Source organism: Aythya ferina (genome assembly GCF_964211825.1).
Source record: "Aythya ferina genome assembly, chromosome: 2".
NCBI lineage: Eukaryota > Metazoa > Chordata > Aves > Anseriformes > Anatidae > Aythya > Aythya ferina.
The window spans coordinates 102,686,952-102,703,935 of record NC_140297.1 but is presented as its reverse complement, the minus strand read 5'-3'; the positions used below and the strand labels follow the sequence as shown (position 1 = coordinate 102,703,935).

General features: G+C 33.9%; 1 protein-coding gene across 13 annotated transcripts in view; it reads left to right on the top strand.

The window, feature by feature from the left end:
- Positions 1-16,984, top strand: part of CCDC102B (coiled-coil domain containing 102B) — a 172,995-nt gene that overhangs the window by 47,095 nt on the left and 108,916 nt on the right. For 11 of the 13 annotated variants that reach the window (XM_084511403.1, XM_084511393.1, XM_084511404.1 and 8 more), the window contains one exon: positions 5,055-5,264. In XM_084511403.1, the coding sequence (XP_084367529.1) occupies positions 5,055-5,264 (210 nt within the window). Of the gene's footprint in view, positions 1-5,054; positions 5,265-5,442; positions 6,274-16,984 lie in introns of those variants that run through there. The other 2 variants (XM_084511396.1, XM_084511395.1) reach the window with 2 other exon arrangements.

Sequence of the window (16,984 nt, the reverse complement as noted above, 5' to 3'; positions counted from 1 at the left end):
CAGTGCAGGAGGACAGGATGTGCTCCAGGCCCCACAGCAGAAGTTCCCCTGTGGCCCCTGGTGGAGCAGGCTGTCCCCCTGCAGCCCATGGGTGGAGTAGATCTCCACGCTGCAGCCCATACCCTGTCAGAGCACTGGGCACTCAAGAGGAAGTTGATCTTTTTATCTGAAAGTTGGAATCTGGCACCTCACCCACCAACCTCCCCTGCTTTCTTTACTTAAGATGAATGGAAGAACAAATACCTTGAGAACATTATATGAAAAATGTCATGTTTAATAAGCATAAGATATTGTTTGGAAAAACTCTAATGAACAACAAACCAGTAAGAACTATTAACATTCTGAAAATTAGCCAATACAGTATCTCAGAACATATGAGTTCTAATACTCTGCTGAGCAGTGATTTATACTGAAATCAGTGATACCAAACTTGTCTATTAAATGTACTAACATATGCAAAATCATTTTGTGAATATTCTAGAGATCCTTGAGTATCTGGTATAATAAATATTAAAAATTGTCATTGTAGACATGAGCTTGTAGCCATCCTGGGTGCACTGAATTAAATTTTACAGACACAGATAAGTAAATTTATCTTTCACATCACCTCTTGGCTTGATAGTCATCTTGTACTTAATTGCTTGACTGAAATTCAACCTTGGATAGCTTTGTGATTTCACTCTATGTGAAGTCAGCCAAAAATGAATTGCTATTGATTAGCATCATCACTGTGAAAAGGCGAGCTTTGAGGCTTAGAATCTGTAGTTGTGTGTTTTGGCAAATGTTTTGTAAAAACTTATGGGGTTCTGGTATACCGAATCTATCATGGATATTTGTAAGACATTATGATTGTATATTTATTCAGAAAGATACAGATTTTGTGAATCACTGAACAGTGTTTGAACAACTATAAATCTGAGCAATTTGAGGGAGAAATGATTTGTTGGTAAATAGAACTACATGATTCTTTTTTTTCTAGTTACTGTACATAAATTCAGTGAATAAAGTTTAAAGACATCATGAGAATCTAGCACAGTTTTGAGCATTGCAGTTAACATCTTAGACTCCTGTCACTAGTGGGAAGACCATGAGGGGAAAAAATAAAAATAAAAATATAAATATAAATAAAAATATAAATAAAAAAGAGGAAAGGTCAATCCCTATTCCATGTTTAATATTAGTACAGATGCTTATCACATTCTAGAGGATTTAGTTTTATATTTTGAAGACTGTGAGGTAGCATAAATGTAAAATATGTAAGCTTTTCACTCTGTATCATTCTCTACCCAGACAGGAAAAACAAACAAACAAGAAAAATTACAACAGCAAAGTTAGTAGTTTAGTAGCTGTGTAAAGTATTTTTATACATGGAGAAGTCCATAATGTAAAGATGATTACTGTATAGTAGTATATGGTTTGAAAAATTAAAATTTGTTCCCAGTTAGTCTGCCAATATGATGCAGAGAGTAAAAGAAATATATTTCTTCCTTTCTTGCTACTGTACATAATCTTAGATCAAAAGCCCATTTCAATTTTAAGAACTGTTTTGAGCTGTCTCCAAAGAGTACCTTCAACAGCATATCAACGTGTTAATACTTACCAAAGTTTTAACAGTGGGTACATGGTTTATTTATTTATTTATTTTTGTAAGAGGAACATGTAATCCATTATAAAAGGAACAGCCTGAGGAATAATATTTTTGTTGGCAGAATAAAATAACTCTAAACATAATCCATTCAATTTTTACCTCTGAGAAGTTACTTTTTTAGTTGATACCTAGTCTCTGTATTTATGTGAATGGGCTTAGAATTTGGATATGGCTCTAATGAATTTGCTAGTGAGTATATTCTTATAATTTCTGAGTTCTTTTGTCTCTGTTTTCCCATTTATTCCTTTTGCTAATAAAGTGTTCATACCTAAATGACAGAAAGATTTAGGTAGTATGGATCTCACTTTCAAACTGAGAATATCATGACTGGGTTCTGATGTTTACATGGAAATGTTCTGAATCATCAGCACTGCTGGTCTTCGTTATCAGTAATGATGCTTGTGGAGAAAAAAACACTTTGGTTTTTCTTTTTTCTTACTTTGCTCAGTCTCTGGGGAAATCTAGTTTATCATATTTAAAACACTATCTAGAGAAATATTTGGAAAAGAATATGATTGTTGTTAGTAAATACTAACACTTTCTATTTTCCATTGAATATGATTTTTGTCTTCACTAGACAGACAAAAATATTTATTTGTACTTTGATTATATGTATATATATATATTTAATACAATACATATATTTCAAAGGATCATTTGTCCTTTGATAATTTAAATATTTTCTTGAGAATCCTAGCAAACTGCATGAATGATTGATATGTTTGTTCACTTTCATTTTGATCCATTCTTCTAAATGAATATATATTTTCATGCATATTGTTTCATCTTTTCTTGACATTTTCTTTCCTGGAGGCTTTGCTCAGTATTTAAGAAAATTCAAATGGCATGAATAATACAATGAAATGACTTAAAATGGATTAATTTTTGTGACTCATTGTTAATATTTGATTTTACTTAGGAAGAACTTTACCAAGTATGTATCTATCTTCAACTAGACAACAGGTTGTAATATACTTATCCTTTCACTCTTATCTGGCTACAGTTCAGTTAGAAAGCTATTTTACTTTTGAGAGGAAATGTGATTCAATTTCTTTTGTGATTTTTTTTCCACATATATAAGCTATTTACGCTTAAAGATATGGTTTTGACTGAGGAAAATAGGAGCAGCTGACTCACTATAGCTGGCCAAGTTAAGGGATAAAAAAATATTTAAATATAAAATTGAATAACTTTTCTCAGTTTTTCCATTTTTACATTTTTTTTACATTCACTGTTTTCCATCATAATTGATGTGTTCTCAAACAGCAACGACAATAAACAAACAAAACCACACCCACTTCTGATCCCTATCTGTGTTCTGTTAAAATCTATTACTACATTGTATAGTGTCCTTGGAACAGGACACTAACATTTAGTGTCTATCATGTGCCTATCTATATGTATACATATGTATACATATGTATGTCTCTTTACATATATGTAAAAATTATGTTTTATTATCTACATATATTGCTGTATGTGCAACTTATTTACAGTCAAGACCATGACATAAAATAGTCAGACCAGGAAGACTAAAGCAGGCTTCTCAGTGTGCAAGCAATGTGACTTGATAGTGTCACGTAGCATTCTTTTGAACAAAGGCTCCTCAGCCTCATTGTGTTGAACTCTCTGTGAAAGAAGCAAAGGTAGCAAAGGTTTAAATGACCCTGTCATTTAAACAGTTTGAGTTGGCTTTTGTGGTTATCTGAAGACCTTTTAATACAACAGCACCACTCTTCCTATGAGTTTAGTTGCAGGGCTGGATCTCCTTTAAAATAATGTAAAAAGATGTTACGCTTTGTGTCAAAACAGGTAAGCCTAATTCTGAGAGTAGTTAAATTCAGTTGTGAGGAGCTGGTTAAATATATATATATATATATATATATATACGTACATATATATATGTACATATACACATGTATTATGCCTTGATAATACAACCACTTTGCTCAGTTTCATTTCTGAGAACACTTCTGGTCCATGAGACATGTGAAGAACTAGGACCTTAAAGAACTGAAAGTTTTGTAGAAATAAGGTGGGAAGATAAAAGTTTATTAGTTGATTTAGCAAGATAATCACATTGTTAAAATTAACAGGGTCTGAATTTGGTTTCTCTGATGTAATGTCTCATTCTCTTTGTTTTACATTCAGCAGCTTTTCATTATCTGCCATAAATTTATTTTAGAATAAAAGTAAGCAATATCTGAAAATAAAACAAAACAATATACCTCTCTATTTCTTTCTAAAGCCTTCCTTGCTTAGAATAATGTGTCTTCCACTGTTGTCAGTCTCCATACTTTTATCATATAGTTGATTCCTTCATGGAACTAAAAATTGTAAAGATCCTAATCTTTTTACTTTTGTACATGAGCAGTTTTAATTTTTTTTTTTTTTTTGGTTGGTTGGTTGGTTGGTTTTGTCCATTGAAAGAACCAGAATCTTTCATTTGCACATTTTTAATCTATTTTAATCTGTTTTAATCTTTTGATAAGTATCTGTTGATAATAACTTATTAGTAGTAAGTGCTTGCAATCATAATCTTCCAATAAATATGTTAGTACCAGTTTTGTGCTATAAAGGTCAAATTGTTTTACCTTTGTTTTTTATTTTTAAATCTGAGAAGCATTTATTACATTCTTGACATAAGCACTATCTCCTTGTCTCTGAAGAGTAAATAAAATCAGCTGTGAGATAATTACGTCCTATGATTAGTAATGTGGCTTTTTGTTGCTACTTTTAATTCCTCCTGTATGTGGATTAGATTAATGAATTAAGAAAACTTGTTTATCCTAAATTAAGGTAGCACTAGTGATTATAAAAGATAATTATGTTAAGGTTATTAATTGCAATGTTAAGAAGTAGAGTAGTGTGAAATATTTCCTTTGGTTATTAGTAGTATCTACTGATGAAGACAATTTATAACTTCAGTATAATGAAAATTCATTGTAGTAATTCTAAAGTAAAAGCAGACAATATGTGAGAAGGTGATTATATTTCATCTTTAGGGAAATAGGAAGTGAACTTTGACACTGTCAGACCAAAATCAATCTCAGTGTATTTTAAAAGATTTTTTTTTTTAAATAATGTTGTTCCATAAATAGAATGGAAAGAAATAAGATTTTGGTTGCTAGTTACCATTTTAAAATGTTATCTATCTTATGCTTTACTTTTCTGGAAATACAATTTATGAAAACTTGTTGTTCAAGTTCTTGATTTTACATGCCATGGAAAAGTACATCTTGGTCTGATTTTTAAGATGCCCACCTTACTTGAGGTGAGGCTGTGAGCTTCTTCTTATAATAAAAAACAGATTTTATTGTATTATTCTTCTTCTTTCTTTATTCTTCTTTCTTATTCTTCTTTCTTTTTTGTTTGTTCTCTTGCTCCCTCCATAAATTCTTCCCAGGTAGAAAGGTTGAAGCTTGAGAATACCTCTGAATGGGGAAAGAGAGAGAGACTTGAAGGAGAAAAGCAAAATTTGGAAGAAGAAAGCAGAACATTGAAGTTGCAGGTGAAAGAAATTCAGAGACTTCTGGAGATGAAAAATAAAGCAACACCGATTAAATTGAGCTGTGATCATCAAAATACACAAAGCAAGCTGCTGGTTAAAAATAAGGTATGTGCATTTCTTAGTTTGATTACTTGAGGAGCATGAAGCTACTCATTTCATTATTTCATAATGGAAAAAAAAAAAAAAAGTTGTCCCTAAAACAAGAGCTGTAAAAGACAGAAGATCTGTATTTGTGCATATCAGATATGCACAATTAGTGCTCAGTGACTTTGAATTTCTGCAGGGTACAGAAACTGAAATATTTTTTCATTTTTAAAAAGAAGCATGGAAAATTGTAAGTCTGAAAAGAAGACTATGGAGCAAAAGTTACGACCAGGAGGATTTGAAGAGATTAATTAATCTTTGGTAGCTACAGAGTCCTGATAAAGGTCGAAGCAAACAAAATGTGAGACAAATCATTTATCTGTCTTTCTGAATATGTAATCTCCCTTCAGAAAAGAGAAAACTGAATGAAGAACAATATTTCTTATTTTTTATTCTTCTAAAATCTGTTCACTTTTAAAACATTATTGTGTAGCTATTTATGCAATAGCATAAATAATGGTGTGATAAATTATTCAGAGACCCTTGTCTCTGTGTATTTCTTCTATTTTATGTTTTTCTATGCCAATACATTAAGTAGTGATCTGGAAGACTTCCACTTTCATTGAGACTCTGAAAGCTGTATAAGAGAAAGCAAAAAACTAACAAAAACCACATTAAATGTACATACTTAATGTTGCAAATTGGGCAATGAGAAGCATTTTTATTTGCTTAAATAAGAAATTGTTTAATTTACAACACTGAAATGAAGCACATGAAATGACAATACCAACCAGAGGAACTAGGACTAGATTTGAGGTATTGTTACACTAGGTAATTTTTCTTGGGAAAGATTAGGAGAGAGACTATTCTATACCTGAGGTCTGCTTATAAATGTAATGATTTTCCTGTATTTCTGTGGTGTCTCAGGAACAGCAAATTGTATTTCACACATATAGTTTACCTTTATAGGTGTTCATTGTATAAGAAGATACTCTGTCTTTGATTTTCCATTACTGGTATTTATCATGTTATGTGATATGAGGATTTTCATGATTTCTTTGTAATGCAAGTAATGTGAGGTTAGAGATGTGGACAGAAAGATTGGTATCTCTGCCTTGATATTTTACTGTATTTAAAATATCTTTTAGTTATCTAGATTTATTATTTTATTATTATTTTTTTAATGTTACTTGTATAGAATATTAGACATCTGTGATCAGGTTTATCTGTTAGTATAATTGCTGTGAGAATATTTTACATCCTTTCATCAAAGTCAAAAGGTGGATATGAAGCTCAAGCATCTCTCTTTTCCTATTATAAAAGTGAATGTTCCTGTAGTGTTTGCTTTTTCATAGCTGGTGATTTTAGGATAAGATTGTCTTCAAAACTATTAACTATCGGTTTAATGAGAAAATTAAAAATTATAATTTATTAGCAGATGAAGCTGTAAACCATCATCTGGTAGCTTGTTAGTAGTTATAATCCAAAGAATGGGGTGGGAAAACATTTATTTGCAGCTGTTTCTCTCTGTGATTCACAATAACTCCTGCAAATCATGGAATCACAGAACATCATCAAAAAACATAGAATGACTTTGGATTCTAATCCAAAAGCCCCTCCCCCACCCCCCCCTTTTGGTTTGTTTCCTTTTTTTTCTTTTTATGGCATGGTGGCTTGAGTTCAATTAAAATAACATGCTGTACAGAGGACTGGAAGAGTGCATAAGGATTTCTGTATGACATGGGTGATGGTTAGGTGTTTAGGTAAGCAAAAGGAAGCATATGCAATATTTAAACCACAGCTATGTAGAGATTTTTATCAATTTTTATATGAATGATTACAGATTTACATATAAAGTACATACAAGATATATAGGTGTTGTAGAATGAACTCGAGAGCAAAACAAGTACCTAATACCCTTACTTCTCCAAAACCTGCATATGCAATAAGGAGATCTGTTACAGTTGTTTAGAACAGCATATAGTGATGAATGTCTGATTCATTCTTTTAAAGGTTATAAACAACCAATGACAACATTTGTTTTCCTTTTATAACAGTTTATAAATGGAATATAACAGAATATTAGACAGGGTATCAAAAGACAGAGGGATATCCTCGTGTAAAGAATTTCATGTTGATGATGTCTTGCTTTTTAATATGGACACCTCTAAACTATATAGAATGCATGCAATCTCTTGCCATGTATACAAATTGAAATTCTGAGTAGAAAAGTTAATATGAATCATATTTTGCTCAAAACATGAAGCCTTAATATTATTCTTAGCTAGCAGTATGTTGGTTGAAAATGTTTCCATGTGCAGTTTTTAAAAGGTTAACTCCTGTCATACAAGATGAGAAAAATTGATGAAACAATTGAGATCAGACATCATAACTACATTGTTTTATTGGTTGTACTTGATGGAACAGAGAATGCCCTTTAAATTAATAGCTGTATTGTTTGATGTGTAGAATGGCAAAAAATATTAAATGGATCTAACTTGTTCATCTAGGAAGGGATAAAATGAAGAAAAAAAAACTTGTTGATGGTATAGATTAATACCCAAAACATGCTTTTTATGGAGAGAAATTTTCTATCTCAGCTGTAAGTATTACTTTTAGGCAAATTTATATGTTAATTTAGATAAATAATAATTGTGTTATTTTGCATTCTCTCTAATTGTTATGCTAAAAATCTGCTTTATTATGTGTTGATTCACTGAATATGTTTTGTAGGGGACTACTACAGAATCTAAGTTTAGAATGCGAAGCTGTGAAGATTGGGGATTCATAGACTAATTTTTGTTATTAACTCTAGTTTCCAACTTTAATGCAATAAAGCTATAATATTAGGAAAAAATGCATATATCTTAAAGATGTGATGACATATAACGTACTTTTATGAAGCCATTTTAGCTTTACATTATTTAGCAAGATTGCTAAGTAATGTTAAGCTAATCATCAACAACATCAATATTTTAGGTTTGATTTTTCAGAAGTAGGAAGCACTCCATTTTTAATTCAAATTCTTTGAAAAATTAAGACATGCTGGGTTTATATGGCAAGGTGGTGACAACAGGAGGGGGACAAGGGCTACAGGTCTCTCAAAAGCAAGGATAGGCTCCAGTGGCCCCACCTCAGGGCACGGCTGGGCCTAGAAGCCAAGATGAGTGATTATCAGCCAGGCCACCCTGGCCCTTCCACCAGAATGATATTGTGGGTGTATCCTACATGGGAAATATTTCATTTTTATGATAATGTCTTGAATGAAATTTAATTCTTATAGATATGAACTTTTGTTTTGAAATGGTTATGATGTGAATGACATCCTTCCTAAATTTAACCATAAAAACCACTAAAGGTTCTGAGACTAAATTGCCACTTCCTAAATCTGTTTGTTTATTTTTACTCGAATGAGGATTGAATAAGGAACAACAGTTCAATCATTGCTTCTTTAAGATCTGGAAAATCAAAATAATAACATTTTCAAAAACTGGGCAAACTTTGTACATCTTTGTCAAAATATTAGTGGAAAACTATTTTAAAATTTATGAATTATTAGAATAATTAATCACATGCTGTAATCCACGTGAAGTATGTAAAATGACATGTATTTCATATTTGTATACTTGAAGAGTATACAAGCAAGGGATCACTCATTCTTTCCTTTTAATCAAATACTGTGGCATAAAGTGTCTGAAATCCTAAATTCAAATCTGTCATTTAAAACTAACCAACTAAATGACTCTTCCTTCCTTTCCCCTGCTACTCTCCCCACCCCTTCCCTCCACTGGCAAAAGTCAAAGGAGTGTTTCTTATTGTCCAATTCTTAATAGATTTACTCCTCAGTAAATAAGTTTTTAGTAACATTAGGAAATTACAGTTCAAATTATGAACAATTTTATAAAACTATTTAATTTATATTTTAACCAGCACAGTATCTGCGAGAGGAAAAAATATATGTTTAACTATGGTATTACCTCCTTCCATCTTTACTAAATTTTCTTGAGTTTCACAAGTGACTGGTGCAAATATAGAGCAGCTGCTTCATATTAGAAATAATATGATAATAGTCAGTATAGCAAAAATAAAAGGAAAGAGCACAACTGGAAGAAAATCTAAACACCCTGTTTCTGCAGGGGCTTTAAATTTCCTTTAAAACAGAACAAGAAAACAAGCAAACAGCAAAACAAATAAAAAAAAAAACAACAAAAAAAAACAGGTAACATTTTACAATGTACATTTTACAATGTACACCAAAATAACTCAGAAAGACCTGATAAATATCCTTCTATTATGTATCAGGGGAAAAATATATCATTTCAATTTAATATTGGATTAGTTATTGTTATTAATCCTATTTTAACACATTAAGAAATGCTCTTTGTAAGTTTTTTAATTTATTTATTATACACATACACACATATATAAATAAATAAATAGTAGAACTCTGGAAATAGACTGAGGAAAAGTCTACTGCTACAACAAGAACTTTCTCCATTTCCTAAATCCTTGTTTTATACCTGTGCTATGCTTCTTAGTGATTACATCTTTAAACAGGCTTTATCAATTTTGCCTGTTCATTTCTTGCTTTTTCTTCCACATTTTGTCCCAGACACCATTCAGTACTACATCTTGCAACACATAAAGAGTTGTGACTGTCCACTGGTGTGGACTTTTTCTCTGGTCAATCTAATCATTAATCTTAGCTTTAATATTTGGGAATTAAAACATTCTCTGTCTTGCAAGTGCTTGGAGCATCTCTCCAGTGCTTTCTTACACTGTGAGAAAAGCCTGTGAGAAAAAAAAAAATGAGTTGTTTGAACCCCAATCCCTTTTTTTTTTTTTTCAGTGTCTCTGTTCCAAATGGAAAAGCTAGTACAAAATGAGATGTTCACAAAGGAATTATTTTTAGGCTGTTTATAAACAGTTTGATAAATATGTTTATAAACTCTTTGATAAATACAATGATTAATGAAAAAAAATGTTTACATCTATTGTCTTATTTGGATCATTTAAAAGTTTATTCATTTTTATTTTTTCCCACTGTTTACTTGAATGTAGAATACTTCTAACGAGATACAGCCTTGTTACTCTAAGCTCCATACAAACTTACTATAGATTATTAACCAGAAAAGTATTTACAATTACAATTGTAAAATAAAAATTTAACAAGTTTTTTTAACAAGTATTTTATTGAGAATAATAAAAGGAATGAGATAAGGTGACAAATGTTGCAGCTGCATAGATATACATGAACATTTTGGTACAAAGAAGTAATGGGGCCTTAAGACAGGTCTCCTAGTATCCCCTGTTGAATTGGTATTGGTGTATTGTTGGGTGTTTTTGTACATGCTTTACTTGATTTCTTCAGTAGCAAACTATGTGGGAAGTTTTGCTTCAGGTACTCACTGTAGTTGTTCCAAGCCCTAAGGGGGTGGACAGGGCTGGACCAATGCCAGTTTTTGAGAAGGTCTGCTATTACATGTGCAGCCCTCAGCACCTGCTGCTGCAGTCTGCTTACCAACTTTTGCTGTGCTAACTTAATAGTGTGAACACAGACAAATACAAAAGGGAATGCAAATTGTTACCTTAACGGTGGTCAGAGGTCTGAATCTGTCTAGCCCAGAATGTGATGTGCCAGAGGTGCTTCAAGTAGGCACCGCAGTACGCAGATGGAATTTTATGATTTGCCTAGAAGTATGAGTAGTAAAGGCTTGTAATAATTGCTGTGTGTTTTATTCCTGGCTTTGTGTCATAGATCTCTTTGACTGAGTTGTTAACACATTTTTAACTCTTCATCAGGAAAAAATACTCAAGAGAACATTATGGTTTAACTATTGGTAAACACTTTGATACTTGTTAGCACTGTTCATCCAATGGAGAATTATCTTTGTTTCAGTACAAACCTCCGGGACTACTTATTGTGATGGTTAAGCATCGGTGGCTGCACAATTTGCGCCCTTAGCAGATTTTTCAAAAGCAATGTGTTTTGTCAGAATTACCACTTGGGATACAGTTGCTTTATACAACTTTTCTTTCTAATCACATTTGTGGTGAAATGGTCATTTCCATCTCTTAGACTGAAACTGGGGGGAGAGATGGACAGAATGGAAAACAGAAATTCATTAATAAAGATATTAATGTTTGAATAATTATATTTCCTGTAAGGCTTAGTATTCTTTTCCTAATAAATCTTAGACTATTTTTTTCCTCTGTTACATATGTGTAACATAATGTTACACATTATACTTCATTCAAAAAATATCAGCTTTTTATTTTTAAAGTAACTTTTATAATTGTACAATCTAATTTTGAATGCTAGTAGCAAACTGGACCTACACCTCTACCAGGAGAATCAGAACTGTGTTTTAATTTATATTTCTTTATAGTTTTCCGTGTTAAGTTTCATCACTTAGTTTTGTAGACCTTTCTGGAGTGCATTTCAGTTGACCCTACTTCACTTTATTGCTTTAAATATCCTAGTATTTTTGTTACTATTATCTAGCTTCCTAAATAATTTCACTTTTTTTTTTTTTTTTCCCTGTGGCTCAAGTCCAGTCTTCCTTTGGGAAGATGGCATGGAAATTTGTCATTTATCCCTCTTTTCATGTGACTTCTTCCTTATTTTTTCCCTCATTCAATAACTAGGTATTCCAGCATGTAAAAGATTTTTTTTTTCCTGAGTCAGATAACTATGCTATATTTCTCTTAATTTTTATTTTTTTTCTCCCCTATTCTTGGACTAGAATGTGGTTTCAGACTATTCCTGAACATCTGTGATAAAAATAAAATTCTGAGTTCTTCCTTATTTTTTTTTTTTTTTACACACACTCCTGTTTTATTTATTTCAGAAATATGTCCTTTATGTTATTGGTGGTGTTAGAAGGTCTATGATTTTTTTTTTTTTTTTTTCTGACACATAATTAAGCTGTAACTTGGTAAAGGTGAAAGTATATATCAAATTTCAGTATTCTAAATTCAGCCTATCAAATCTGTCTGTTACAGCTTCAGTGAGGTAGAAACTTTAGCCGTGTTTGGAATCTCAGCTTAACATCCAGTTTGTGTAAAGTGACTGCTTTGACATAGCAGATATAAAGATTTGCTTGCTGACTAATTCATTTTTAAAGGGGGCTGGGGGGAAAGGAAAGGGCTGATTATGGAAATCAGTCTAAATTAGTCCTGGCGCTCTTTTTTTTTAAAAAATTTTTTTCTTCCTTGGAAAAAGGTGTGATTTGTGACATTTTTTACTAGAAATATAATGCAGAAACAGGCAGCACTAGATATCTAAAGTATCTTGTGCTTTGTCCTGCTGTGCTATGCTTTCCTCATTATTTTTAAGATAGCTGTCTTGGGTTATTATGTTCATTGAGTCTTCATCCCTGTAAGACTATTCTAATTTAGTTCTGATGTTTGCCTTTTATGCTCAATGAATTAGTGTTGGAGTCTCTTTCTCTGAGTAATTCTGGTTAAGCTGTTAATTGTCTTTTCATTATACTAAGTTTTTAGTTTTTATGCTTTTCCATTTACATATTTATTCAATTATTAAATACACAGATAAACCAGGCATTAAGAACTGTTTAAAAAATTAAGTCTCGTGCAAAAGGAGAAAACTGAAATAAGATCTCTACCTTCTATTTTATTATTATTATTATTATTATTATTATTTATTATTATTATTAATATAATTAAGAATATAATTAATAATAATTATAGCATAATAATTATATAATATAATAATAGTATATAATATAATAAAATAATTATAATATAATTAAAATAATAATAATAATAATAATAATAATAAAACAAAACAAAAACAAAACACCTGCATAAACATTATTTTATGGAGCTGAACACCTCTTGTCTGACCCAGTCACTTTCTGTATGCTTTGTTTTGATCAGTTTAGGGATATTGACCTGTCTTCCTCAGTTTCAGAGAATTTGTAAGGAAGAAAAATAATGGTTGATGAACAAAGTTACTTTTCTGTCTGAAGAGAATTCCCCCCCCCTTTTTCTTAAAAAAAAAAAAAAAAAAAAAAAAAAAAAAAAAAGAAAGAAAAAGATAGCTTGACCAGAATTTTGTTTAATGCTTAATGATGAAAAAATATGGTTCCCTAGAAAACAAATGTTGTACCCTACTTCTGCCCTTCATAATGCAGAAACATTGTGGAATAAATTAATTCTTGGGGTTAAGTGAATAATATTTAATATTTCTAATCTGTTTAATTGTTGTTGAAAAGCAGGTACATTAAAAAAAAATAAACTTTCAAGACATTCTTAATAAAACATGTGCAGAGGAAAGCACATATTTTTCGTCAGTATTTTGTCTTTTGTCTAGTCAGAAATACCAAGAAGTCATTTAACAGTACTTTAGATACCAGGGTCAATACTGATTTATCCAGTTTCTGAATGGAATATTTGGGGTGATTATTGTATTGCTCCCTCCCAGCTTGTATTATACACATTCTCTCATTCACTGATTAATTCCTTTTTTTGTGTGTGTGTGCTTTTTTCAGATAGATGACGTTGTTTAATTCCATATGTGTCATAATATTACCAAGGACATTTATTATCATATTACGAAATGTGTTGTATAAATGAGCAGAAACTATGCTGGAAGGAGATTTCATGTCTTTAGTGCAGAAGAACATACTGTATTCAATACACTGTTGTGAATATACTGTGTCTGAGCAAGGCCATAGAAATCTTTCCAAAAGTTTTCTAGAAAATATTATGTTTTCTCTCATAGTGTTTACAAGAGGTCTGAAACTTACCAAGTGATTAACCCGTGGAGACTATTATCTTCTTTTGCCAATGTCGTGTACGTATATTGTAGCTATAAGAATTTGGAATTTCAAGTTCTCTTATGTTGTACTACTGCAATGTTGGTATCAGTGTCAAAGCACGTATGTTGACCTCTACCCAAATATGTCAGAGGTCCAACTGTTTCCTAAGGAAAGGAGAGACAGGAGCTGAGGACAGTACCAAGATCAGAAGAGGCAGAGACTTTCATCCTTTCACCAATCCCTCAGCACCTGAGGAAGGAAAGCAGAGTAAATTGGGTGGTGACAGACCAGGTCAGCTGAAAGTCCAAATCACTAGGCAAGTTCATACTCCAGGAAGCCAGTCAGTGAGGTCTGAGACAATATTAATGGTTGATTTGGCCAAGCACAGGCAGGGCTGTAAATATGACATGGCAGCTGGGACTAGAGTCCAGGCAAGTCCCTTGGGAGAGCCTCAGCGTAAAAGCTCCCAAGGGAAGGAAGAGAAGTCTTTGCTTAGGGTTTCCAGCAGGGTGTTCTGGAAACACTGTTTTCTGGTCCTTTGCAAGCAATTGAGGAGCAGGCCCTCATCTATGCTCTCTGCCCTGAGCCCACGCAGACAAATGTTAGGAAGGGGATATTCCTCACTCACTATCAAATGATTGTATCAGCAGTAGAGCATGGCTAAAAGACTGCAATGCAATTTTAGAATAGAGAGAGGTTCAAGAGGTTCAGCCCATTCTAATACAAAAAAGTAAAAAACAAAACAAAAAAAACTTTTGTCTTTATATTGATTAAATATGATCTATTTATAGTATTGTTTTGTGATAGTTGGTTATTATAATAAATTAATTGGTTGCCAACATTTATGTCCTACTGAAGGTCAACAGTGCAAATTGCTGACCTTCAAAGGGAAATGACTGTAGCAGACTCTCATATAGTTGAGTGGAAATACTTTTTGCCAAGTCTAATGGCCTAGAACTGATTAAGTTGAAATTGGTTACGGTACATTCACACTCTTGTGGTTTTACGATTACTAGGTGTAAAGGTGTCTGTAGTTCTGAATTATCTTAGACATTTACGTTTCATCATATATACAGAAGCCATATACCATGATTGAAGAAACTGCCTTTTCACAAGAAGTTATATTTCAGCTAAGTGTAAGTGAATGCTTTTGGCAGTTCTTCATCGCTGGCTCCAGTGGACTAAAATAGTATCAATTTACATAAAGGATATTGTTTATAAAATCTGGAAGAGCATGGTATTCATATCTACATAATCTGCCTTCTGGCTGCAGTGGATTAGGTGAAGAAACCTATTGATGCTTCTCTTTGTTTCAAACACTGATGGTTGTTTGAGGGTAAACTTTTCTTTCATCGGCCTGATTGGGGCTTTACAAGAAATGTAAAATATTTAAGAGATGGTAGTTTCTTCTATGGTATGGAAAGATGTGTGGTAACTTTTTGTATTAGTACATGATTGTACTAATCTATGTCTGGGAAATAGATTTGAGGCTCTCAGGGAGGTTGCAGAAGAGTCTGAGGGTCTGGACAGTAGTCCGAACCCAGGAAGCAACCCCAAGAAGAGAATCAAGATTGGGTGAAGTGCAAAACATAAGGATCAGGGCTGGATGGAGCACCGCATTGTAACCTGTGCCACAAAAAGAAAGAGCAGAGAGTCCTGGTGATTGGGGACTCCTTGCTGAGGGGCACTGAGGCTCCTATCTGCCACCCAAATAACCTAGCCAGAGAAGTGTGCTGTCTTCCTGGGGCACGTGTCAGAGACGTTAGGAAGGCTCTGCCACGGCTCATTAAACCGGAGGACTACTATCCTCTCATAGTGTCCTGGTTTCAGTTAGCACAGAATTAATTTTCTTCCTAGGTGTTTAGCTGCCGGTCGGGTTAAACCACGACACATAGTCATTCAGGTTGGATCCCGGGAAGCTGCTATTAGAAAAATGAAGAAAGTCCTTATTAAAAAGGACTTTGCTTCCCCAGGGAGGTTGTTGAGGGGGTCGGGGGTGCAGGTAGTGTTCTCCTCTGTCCTCCTGCTGGGTGACTGGGATGCAGATAGAAGGAGCAGAACAGGACAGGTAAATGACTGGCTGAGGGGATGGTGTCTAGACCAGGGATTTGGGTATTTTGATCTTGGGCCGCCCTTTGAGAGGCCGCGTATGTGGGCTATGGACAGACACCAACTGAGCAAGTGGGGCGCAAGTTTGTTGGGGAGCAAGCTCTCTGGGCTGATTACCAGGGCTTTAAACTAGGTTTGATGGGGGAAGGGAGGGGAGCTAAAGGTGACAGAGAAGGGCTGGGGGAAGTCGTCACTACTGTCACTGTTGAAGACAGGGAAAAACTTCTGAGCTCTCCCATAGGATTGTCTGAGGGCTGTCTGAGAAGTAGTGTTCCCAGTCCCCCAGCCAGTATCTTCTTCTTGCATCCCCCCAGGGGTAACTGCACCTGCTGCTTCCCTAAAGTGCCTGTACACCAATGCACAGAGCATGGGAAATAAACAGGATGAGCTCGAGATCTGCGTTCGGTCGCAGGGCCACAATCTCATTGCGATCACTGAGATGTGGTAGGACAGCTCTCATGACTGGAATGCTGTCATTGAAGGCTATGTCCTCTTTAGGAAAGACAGGCTGGGGAAGTGAGGGGGTGGGGTTGCCCTTTATGTGAGGGAGCAATTAGAGTATACCCAGCTCCAGCTGGGGGAGGGGAAGGACAAGTGGAGAGCTTGTGGGTAAGAATTAAGGGGTGGGCTGGTATGGGAGACACGGTGGTGTTGGTGGTCTACTACAGGTCTCCAGATGAGGAGGAGGAAGTCGATGAGGCCTTCTACGAGCAGCTGCTAGTAGCCTCACAATCACAAGCGCTGGTCCTCATGGGGGATTTCAATTACCCAGACATCTGCTGGGTAAGCAACTCGGCCAGGCACGAGCAGTCCAAACGGTTCCTACAATGCGTTGAGGACAATTTT